General features: G+C 37.4%; 1 protein-coding gene across 1 annotated transcript in view; it reads right to left on the bottom strand.

Moving 5' to 3' along the window:
- Positions 1 to 392: 392 nt before the first annotated feature.
- CDH20 (cadherin 20) overlaps positions 393 to 11439 on the bottom strand; it is a 770622-nt gene continuing 759575 nt past the window's right edge. Inside the window, exons 12-14 of the mRNA XM_063922978.1 lie at positions 10717 to 10834; positions 5702 to 5953; positions 393 to 1804 (exon numbers count right to left, since the gene is read on the bottom strand). Coding sequence (XP_063779048.1) covers positions 1311 to 1804; positions 5702 to 5953; positions 10717 to 10834 — 864 coding nt within the window. The 3' untranslated portion in view covers positions 393 to 1310. The remainder of the gene's footprint in view (positions 1805 to 5701; positions 5954 to 10716; positions 10835 to 11439) is intronic.

Below are 11439 nucleotides of genomic sequence, written 5' to 3'. Positions count from 1 at the left end.
GCTTATCGTTCCTGGTTTGACGTCACAAACACACCCAGCGTTTGCCCAGACACTCCTCCGTTTCTCCAGCCACTCCCGCGTTTTTTCCGGAAACGGTAGCGTTTTTTCCCACACGCCCATAAAACGGCCTGTTTCCGCCCAGTAACACCCATTTCCTGTCAATCACACTACGATCGCCTGAGCGAAGAAAAAGCCGTGAGTAAAAATCCAAACTTCATAGCAAATTTACTTGGCGCAGTCGCAGTGCGGACATTGTGCATGCGCACTAAGCGGAAAAACGCTGCGATGCGAAGAAATTTTCCGAGCGAACGACTCGGAATGACCTCCTATATATATATCAGTTTATGCTAATAATCAGAGAATGTAATTAAGCAAATATTCAAGAAATATACTTTAGGTTCAACTTTTTATTAAAGAAGTGCTAAAGTACTGGACATTCAGTACATCATATTTATTACCAAAATTATTGACAAATGTACAAAACTTAACTTAAATCTTTTTTTTTTCTTTTTTTTTTGGCTACTTCAATTTTTCAACTAATACATGTATGTAAACATTGCTTGGGTTAATTTGATGGAAAATATACAGGGAGAGCCAGTTAAAGTTTGGGTACAGAATGTACGCCTTAAGTTACGGTTTGGCTTTCGAGTATAGAATCCAGTTTTTGCATTTGGCACATGGTAGTGACACATCCTGTGCAATCACTTGTAGTTTGGCCAGTTTCATCTCAATAAGTGCCACCATATTACAGCAGAAATAATAAAACAGTTACATTAACTAAAAAGAAGAATGTTAGTATTATTACGTTCATTCATTGACTATTAAAGATCTCATAATAACTGAAGAAAAATTATGAGATCAAACATTGGCAATTGCAATCTATTTAACACAGTGTTATCTTTTACTATTTCATATTTCTGAAAGAAGTGAGAATTTATAAATTAAGAGAGAAAGAGAATATTTTACATTAGTTAATTGCCCCCTTTTGTTCTGTATGCTTGGAAGGAGATGTAAAGATACAAGTGTTGTATAAAAATATATGTCATATTACTCTGGGACTTAAAAGTCCTTTGAATTCAAGAAACATTTTTATCTTCTTCCCACTATTAACAATAATCATAGTATAATGTTTATACATGTAGAGCAAATGATGCTGATCCATAGCATGGTAATATCCTTTTATGTTTCCATCAAAGTCTAGTGATTCTGTCATCTTTCTTTTCCTTTTATGCTGAAATCCCTAAAGAAAATGGTTCCAGATTAGGTGGGGCTCATTGCCCTGCATAAAATGACTCAATTTTCCTTCTGTATCACAAAGATGCATTGCTTTCCTTGGTACCATACATCTCCGCAAGCTTCTTAAACCTTGGTCCCCAGTCGGTAAGGTAGTCATAGTTCTGATCTGAGTCTGTACTAAATGACTGTAATGAGCTTAAAGACTGAGCCACTGATCCCTCACCCTCAAACATATATGTCTGAAGAGAGTCAAATGGAGGTGCACAAACGTCTGTATCTGCTTCAAAGAGCTTAGCCAACATGTAGTTGTGAACATTATTGTCCATCATACACGACTGAGGTACGTAACGTGACAGGCTTTCAATCTCTGGCTGCATGTCCTGCCTGCTTTTTCCAACATGTACCTCCCGTGAATTCCACAAAGCTGAAATGTCAAAAGCTTCTGTGTCTTCTTCTCCACCTCCTTCATCATCATATCTAACAATGTTTTCATGAACATTGTCTTCCTCATCAATGGTGTATGGCTGCTTTCTGTGTCTTCTCATTGATAAAATAAGCAGGACAAGTACTGAAAAAAACAAAAGTATCTATATAAATATGATTAATAAAATATAGCTGATATTACATAATAAAATCATGATATACTAATTAATAACATAAGGTAGAACCTCCTGTGGTTTTATGGGTACTTAAAATAATGAATTGGATATACTGTACAGTAGGTATATCAAGTGCTTTGAAAATTATAAATCTTAAAGGTTTTGAGATGTTCTGAATAACACAAGGTTGATATTAGCATGGATCGGCTTAAATCACAAGGCTGGGGGCTGAATGAGTTGTGGCTATCTGTTGTGCTCACAGCCATTAGTTAGTGTTAGGGGTATGGTTCATGGATTATAGCTAAGTCATTCAGCTAAATGGACTGTAACAGCCTGCAAGAAGCAGGAAGTGTGGGACTTCGTGCAATCCTGTACAGATTTTTAAAGTTCCAATCATTTACATGGCATAACTAACCTGATTATACCATGTAAATAATTAGCGATTTAATACTATGGTCAGACTTGCATGAAGTCCCACACTTCCTGCTTCTTGCAAACTATTACATTTAGCCTATTGACTTTAGGACTCAGGCCTCTTTCCCAGAAGAAAATTTCCCGCCCTTTTTTTATTTCCATGTGGTTCATAAGATATTTTGGCAAGAAAGGACAGATAATCATCATCCCAACAACAGCAGCATAGAGACCCAATACTGGCAGCACTCATAGGGCTTTTAAATCTTTAGTAATTAATTGACACCACCACAGTTTACTTAATCCGATGTTTCGGTTTATTTACAGTATAATCCTATCTCAATCCTTGAACTGAGACATCACATTAATTATTGAAGCTGTAATAGTCCTATGAGTGCTGCCAGTATCGAGTCTCTGTGTGTGTGTGTGTGTGTGTGTGTGTGTGTGTGTGTGTGTGTGTGTGTGTGTGTGTATATACAGTGGGGCAAAAAATAATTTGGACAGCCATCCATTGTGCAAGTTGACCCACTTAAAAAGATGAGAGAGGTCTGTAATTTCCATCATAGGTACACTTCAACTGTGAGAGACAGAATCTGGAAAAAAAAACCAGGAAATCACATTGTATGATTTAAAAACAATTTAGTTGTATATTCTTGTGGAAAATAAATATTTGGACACCTACCAAGCAGCAAGATTTCTTGCTCTCACAGACCTGTTACTTCTTCTTTAAGAAGCTCTTCTATCCTACATTTACCTGTATTAATGGCACCTGTTTGAACTGGTTATCTGTATAAAAGACACCTGTTCACACCCTCAAACAGTCAGACTGCTACCTCTCCACCATGGCCTAGAGCAGAGAGCTGTCTAAGGACACCAGGGACAAAACTGTAAAGCTGCACATGGCTGGGTTGAGCTACTCGACAATAGGGATGCAGCTTGATGAGAAGAGATCAACTGTTGGTGCAATTATTAAAAAATGGAAGAAATACAAGATCACTGACAATCTCCCTCAACCTGGGGCTCCATGCAAGATCTCACCTCGAGGGATATCAATGATGTTGAGAACGGTGAGGAATCAGCCCAGAACTACACGGGGGGACCTGGTCAATGACCTCAAGAGAGCTGGGACCATAGTCACAAAGGTTACTATTAGCAACACACTACGTCGTCATGGATTGAAATCCTGCAGCGCCCGAAAGGTCCCCCCTGCTTAAGCCAGTACATGTCCAGGCGCATCTAAAGTTTGCCAGTGACCATCTGGATGAGCCAGGGGAGGATTGGGAAAATGTAATATGCTCAGATGAGAACAAAATCAAACTTTTTAATATAAACTCCAATCGCCGTGTTTGGAGGGAGAAGAATGATGAATGGCATCCCAAGAACACCATACCCACTGTGAAGCATGGGGGTGGAAACATCATGCTTTGGGGCTGCTTTTCTGCAAAGGGGATAGGACGACTGATCCGTATTAAGGAGAGGATGAATGGGGCCATGTATCGTGAGATTTTGGGCAAAAACCTCCTTTTCTCAGTAAGAGCATTGAATATGGAACGTGGCTGGGTCTTCCAGCATGACAATGACCCCGAACACACTGCCCGGGCAACTAAGGAGTGGCTCCATAAGAAGCATTTGAGGTCTGGAGACTGGCCTAGCCAGTCTCCAGACCTCAACGCAATAGAAAATCTGTGGATGGAGTTGAAAGTCCGTGTTGCCCAGTGACAGCCCCAAAACATGACAGATCTAGAGAAGATCTGCATGGAAGAGTGGGCCAAAATACCTGCTACAGTGTGTGCAAACCTGGTCAAGAACTACAGGAAACATTTGACCTCTGTAATTGCCAACCGAGGTTATATTTCAAAGTATTTAGTTAAACTTTTTGATTGTCCAAATATTTATTTTCCGCAAGAATATACAAATAAATTGTTTAAAATTCATACAATGTGATTTCCTAAGTTTTTTTTTCAGATTCTGTCTCGCACAGTTGAAGTGTACCTATGATGGAAATTACAGACCTCTCTCATCTTTTTAAGTGGGTCAACTTGCACAATCGGTGGCTGTCCAAATACTTTTTTGCCCCAATGTATAAAGGTGCCATCTTATTAATGTATGCGGATTTGAAAAATATCTGTGGCTGTTGAAAAACAATAGTTATCAGGATAATAAAAGCAGTATGTTAACACATGAGGCATACAACCTCTGCGACTGCTTTAAAACTTGGAGATATCAGGATAGTAGAAACACCCCTGATTAAGTCAAAATATTGATGAAATGCGATGGGTATTTTGGATTTAGAAGTGATTCTCAGATGAAAGGTGTATTACTATTTATGTAAGAAGTGAGTTTTAAACCTTTTTACAAATACATTTTATTGGTTTTACAATGACTGAAAGGCTATCTATTTGTCAGGTGATCTTGGTTCGAGGATTCTATTTCAGAAGAAGAAGAGCTAACCATCCTGTTTACCCAGAAACCTGCATCATATGAAAGGAAATATAACTAACTTGGAATAAGTGGAGAGCAACACTCGACAATATTTATAATAAGCACTCCCAAGGATTTTTACAATTTATATATGTGTGTGTGTGTGTGTTTTTGTGATTTGTGTGTTTGCAGACTATTAAGAGAACTAAGTGGTATACCTCATCCCAGCTCTGAAATTCTAGAAACAGTTATTTTTAAATTGGTTGTGATAAGCTGATATGTAATGCTTTGTCATGATTATATATATTTGGGAACACCATACAGAACTGAATTTCAAAGGGATTGATAATTAGTACAGTAGTATTATTATCAACAAACTACAGTATACTGTATGAGTTTAACAAATAGTGCAGCTAGTTTGATAAGACCCTTTATAATTGCAGACTACTACTTAGTACGAGCAAAAAAAAAAAAAAAAAATCCATATTAATACAAAAGGTTTCTTAGAGTGTCAGAGTTTCTACCTAATATTTAGAAAACACTATTTTCCTGGCCAATTTAAAACAATAATGGAGGAAAGAAAAGTACTCTCTTGTCCGGGGCACAAACCTACTATTAAGTATAAAACTTAGCTTTTAATAAATAATGTTAATAAGAAAGAATGTATCATTTCTTTACAAATCAGACAAATACAAACTACACACATATAAAAGCATAGACTTAATAAACATAGTAAAAGGGTATTGCACACAGATGTTTATGAAAGAATTAACTAGATGGTTGAAAAAATACTCACCTGGTTTTGAGTGCACACACCAAGTGCAAAATACAGGGCCCCTGGCCACGGTAATACAATTGCAAATATGGCTAGGTAGAGTATTTATTGGCTCAAACGCATAAGGCATATCAGGTTTCCGTGAGCCACATCTTCTTGATACTAATCAGGCTGGTTACATTTTATGCATAAACTTATAATTTAAATCAAAGTAGCTAAGCAAAAAGATCTTATAGTAAATAGACTATATTTAACATACCCAGTAATACAAAAATGCAGGCAAGAATAGCAATGAGTGCGCCTCTGCTGAGGCTTATGGGTAATGTATACGGTTCAGCACTGCAAGACATAATATCACCATCTTGATCACAGCTGCAGACTTGTATTGTCAGAGTGCCAGTGCTACTCAGCATGGGCTGTCCGTTGTCCGCTACTAAGATGGGGATGTAAAAGGTGCTCTGGTCTGCTTGTTTGAAGCCAGATTTTCGAGTTAAGATCCAAGCCGTGTTATCTAAACAGGGAAATAAAACACATTTATTATTATTGGAAATAAAGCAATTGCTTTACTGCTTGATTACACTTCTGCTATCCATAGATCAGTGATTTTAAACCTTTTTAGCTTGTGGCACACTAAACAAGGTATTAAAATTGTGAAGGCACACTATAAGTTTTTTTTAATTAAATATACAGGTTGAGTATCCCATATCCAAATATTCCGAAATACGGAATATTCCGAAATACAGACTTTTTTGAGTGAGACTGAGATAGTGAAACCTTTATTTTTTGATGGCTCAATGTACACAAACTTTTTTCAATACTCAAAGTTATTAAAAATATTGTATTAAATGACCTTCAGGCTATGTGCATAAGGTGTATATGAAACATAAATGAATTGTGTGAATGTAGGCACACTTTGTTTAATGCACAAAGTTATAAAAAATATTGTATTAAATGACCTTCAGGCTGTGTGTATAAGGTGTATATGAAACATAAATGATTTGTGTGAATGTACACACACTTTGTTTAATGCACAAAGTTATAAAAAATATTGTCTAAAATGACCTTCAGGCTTTGTTTATAAGGTGTATATGTAACATAAATGCATTCTGTGCTTAGATTTAGGTCCCATCACCATGATATCTCATTATGGTATGCAATTATTCCTCCATAGTAATTAAACATGTTGGCACCCACAGCAATTACACACATTGGTCCCCACAGCAATTACACACATTGGTTCCCACAGAAAAAAAATAAAAATTAAACACACTGGCCCCTTCTTATTAGTACAGTAGCTGAGGAGCGCAGTTGTCCCGGTCCCTCAGCTGCAGGAGTTTATGCATCAACAGACACGAGAGTGTCAAGACAGAGCCTGTCTTTGTCACGACAATCAGTGAGTAGCACTGGGTGCAATGGCAGAAAGGTGAGACAGCATGCGTAACTTATGATATCAAGTCACGTCTCCATAGGTTATGGTCTGGACCACTTCTGAGCCACTCGGGAGTGCACAACTGGAGTGGTGGCGGTGGGTGCTCACTTGTCAGGAATCTCCGGCTGTACACTTGAGAACTGCTTTGTGCCGCGAGGATAGATTAAAATACCATATTTTCTTATTATCCAAATTCCAAAGTAAATGCCTACTGAATCTACAGTATTGATGCAATATCCCTTAGAAAAGGCTAATCTGTATTTTTGAGGTCTGTTATTATCATAATTACTGTACCATGAGAAGGATTTGGAAAGACTAAAAAATAACTTTAACTCAGAGCATCTTGCATACTTAAAGCATCTTGCACATTATTGATTTTAAAATGAACAGCTATATTACCTTAAGATTCCTTTTCTTACAAAAGTTTTCAAGATATGAATACAAAACAAATAAAGTGTGCACAGTACTATTACTTCAAATACAGTAAAAGTATGGCTGTAACTTAATTGTTTCTTTTTTTCATTTTTGCCTACAACAATAGCAGTGATGAATTTGTTGTTACACTCTACCATTTATTTCCCATTGAAAGTATGGGAACAGTCCTAACCTCTGTCACCTTAGAGTCAATTGAAAAAAAGAATTTCTGATTGATGAGAAAGGTTATATGCTTTCCCCCGCTACACTGGGAATAACACCGTTACATGCAACGTCTCCACTTTTTCTATCATCATTGGACATAAATACTCTTGCCCTGCCAAACTAAATATGGCTGTTACATGTGGGTGGAAATGTAACCACAGTCATGCACCTAATTTGGGCAACTTATTAGGGCAAAGTGTATGCCGCACGGTGTAGGCGCCATGACGGTCTTGCGCCAGTAGTCACATTGAGGATTTTTTCACAAAGTGACTAAGGTTTGAGGGAGGCAACATGGGCGTGGGATCGCAAATGCAGGTGTGCAGCGACCATTTGCGACTGCGATCCTGTATGCAGTTACAATGGCTCCAGCATCTTACTTTGGGTGGTAATGCTGCATGACCATAGGTTTACTTGATTATCGACTGATGTGCATTTGATGATTGCACATTCAGAAACAAGCAGTAGATCTGAGACACATCCAGTGGGTGTCACAATGCAAAACCCAATGGCTGCGAGATTTGCATATTTTTGCACCGCTGCTGTGTACTACTGTATATCACTGATGTGACGGCATTTGTTTCCATCTTTGAATAAGGCCCTTATAGTAAGAAAAGCTTCTGATACGTCCAAGCCTTCCATTTTGTGAGTAATTTATTAATTTGGCCTGAAAATAAACATTTTCTACAGTAGAAAATGTTTTTTTCATGTCAATTTATATTTTAATAACAGTTTGCAGATACTTCCCCTGCCAGTCTGTATCCCCGATATGACTAAGACACTGTGCTACCTCTAGATATGTCCCTAACCAATAGTAGGGAACAGAGATGTATTTCTATAGCAACCACAGCCATAACAAATCCATTGATTGGCTGTTAATTACATACTCACTTCCTGTTTATTTATGTTGTTAAGCAATGTAGAACATTAAAATCATGAAATTGGAATAGAAATTGAATTCTTTCTTTACTCATCTCATTCTATGAGAAATAGGTCTGTCTTCTTGGTTTTTTAGCTATGTTTATATGCATACTTCTCAATAATTGTGTAATAATGTTGCCAGGTGCCAATCAGCCACCATTTTGAAAGGGGTATATAAACCCCATATGTCTCAATCATATATACCTTTGATAAAGCTGCTAGCTGAATGCAGCGAAATGCATCAGGTGTACAGGGACCCACGCCAGGAACACAAGAGCGGAGGACCGGACAATCCCCTTACTTTGTCCTGAATAATCCAATTCTACTCAGAGGATTCCAAATTAGCAAATTGAACCAAGGAAGTACACTCACCATATTGCATGAGGAGCTCACCACCAAAAATCCTGGAGCATACCATCCTCTAACAGTACTACAGTCTATCCTATTGGACATTGCTTACCACCCGAGACTTTGTGATATTGGACTCTATATACACAGGGGAATAACTTTGGAACGGAGTCCTTCACAATATATCTATACCAAGTTCCTGGCTGATTGGGTAACCAATATTTTCATATTGTATGAATTTTTATATTTCAAATTATTGATATGCATGCATTTTTATGGTGTATCTAATTTAAATTCTATTGTTTATTTTATATAATACATTTTACATATTTGATACACTATCAATATTGTGGCTATACAGATTTAATTCAGCGCAGCCTCAACCTTCCTCTCTATATTTTATTGTGGGAGTGACTTCCCTTTTTTAGAGGCCGCTGCTTAGTGGTACATCCCATGCCTAAAGCACCAGAGCTCTTGGGTAATCAATTTTTTCTACAGGTGTCCCCTATGCGCAAGCTTGACTTGGCTTCATTATTACATTATAATACTAGTTTACAAAATCTCAGCCTACTCCCCCCCACTTGGCTCCAACCTCCTCTCTGGATGTCCCACCCCATGCTGTCCTCCCTCAGTCACGTCTCCGTCTCCCACCCCATCTCACACCTCACACACGCTTCCATAATTACCACGACAGCCAGTCCTCATCTCCTAAGGCTTTCCTATCTCCCTTGAAGTGGTAGCCATTGGGGCTCGCTCATTGAGGGGACAGGAAATCTTACACAATTATTATGTACTTTTCTTTTTTTATTAAAAAATATTTTATTGAAGTATAAAATCAGATCTTAAATCTAATACTAAGGCAAAACTTTGGCCCCGCACTTATCAAAATTGGTGTAAGGATATTTCAGATTTTCCAGATATGGATTTGATTCCGAAACATACCCAAAACATTTTTAAACATCTTCACTCTGCCTCCTTACAGGAAGTCTACCTCAAAACTCTAGACACAGCGTATATTTCCCCTGCTCAGAGGCATTTCATGATACCTTGGGATTTGGGTCAATGCCCAAAGTACGCTACACAGGGTGCCTCTATTTCCATGGGTTCTGGCGATGTGGAAAGGTGGCGACGTTCTGGCATAGAGTCATAACTTTTGTTAATTCGATATTTTCATTAAATTTGACCAAGCTCCCTCTGGCTTGTCTTCTTCATAATTTTCATGTATGGGACCTAGGTCGCACGTCTAAAGAATTGATTCCTGTATTGAATGTGATATGTACTTTTCATTTATTGAATAAAGGAAATAAATGTTTGACTTAGTAAGAAAGAATTGTTTACTTTCCCACCCCTCACTCTCAACATCCATGGTAGCGTTTGGTGCGATAGCAAAATGTACCACCCATATCCTTGTTAGATAGTAGACAATTAGCTTCACCATACACAGCAAAAATAATAATAAAGAAAATTCAGCAAACATTCATTAAAACATTCAAAAACATTCAGTAATAGGGCTTCCTGGAGAGTAATAGACTGATTAGGGGGTTTAATAACTCTATGGGGGATATTCAATTATTTGAAAAGTTGGTTGGGCGTCTGTTTTTTTCCTGTCTATTAGATAGGAAAAAGCAGACACCCAGCTGACTTTTCAAACAATTGAATACCCCCATTTAAGTCATACTATACAGTACATACATTCTCACATTTTATATACTGTAGCCATTCTATCTATAGATTACCACATCTCATTTCTGCTTACATAACTGTGTAAAAAACAGTACAAATGAAGTACAAGATTTGTTATTATCTATACAAATATTGAAGCCAACAGTACAATATAGGCTACAATATGTAATATACATTAAACACGTATTTTCTCTATGATATTTTAAACGCAAGTGAAGACTAAAATATTTCAAAGTTCATTTTGTTGCATAGATTACCTTGGTTATCTCTTAATGTGAAGTTTGGGTTATTAGCTGCCTCAGGAGCCAGGCTGTAGTATATATGATGACCTTCTGGTGGATCGTCTTGGTCTATTGCGCTTACAGTCTGAATCAGCTAAAATGCAGATAAAGAATAAAAAAGGTGAAATAACTGATAGAATGTATTCTCTTAAGATGTCTTGTGTTATAAAAGTTTAAACCACTTGACTATAAAACATATAAAGGACAATCATAATTCAGAGGAGAATTACTAGAAGGGAAGGTCATATGGAAATATGATTATTAACTTTAATATAACTGCATTATGGCATTAGGCATTTGCTGAAGTTCATAAATCCTTTATGACACCAAAAAAGAAAGTTGCCAATTTCAGCCTTGGTTGAAACCTACTATGTATTCCCTGGCTCAAACAGAACCAGATCAAAACTGAACTGTGGCAAATGTGGTTTAGACTCCTTGAATATTTAATTATCTTGCCTGTCATGTTTTCAGGTCTTTTTTACTCTTATATTCCTGGTCTGCATGGATTTCACTTTAACCATATATCACAAAATTACTGTTTTCAGGGTTTTAGCTTTAATGATGTACAGAAAGTCTTTGCCCAGGTTGTACTTTGAATATCCTGCCAGCCAGGTGCCATAAACTAAACACAAACAGTGACATCACAGTGTACTAAAAGTTGAAAACCATGCTGGGTAACATATGGAATAGTGTAGCTAT

This window comes from Pseudophryne corroboree, chromosome 5 (genome assembly GCF_028390025.1).
Source record: "Pseudophryne corroboree isolate aPseCor3 chromosome 5, aPseCor3.hap2, whole genome shotgun sequence".
Lineage (NCBI taxonomy): Eukaryota > Metazoa > Chordata > Amphibia > Anura > Myobatrachidae > Pseudophryne > Pseudophryne corroboree.
The sequence above is the reverse complement of the archived record's forward strand: the minus strand, read 5'-3'. Positions and strand labels throughout refer to the sequence as shown.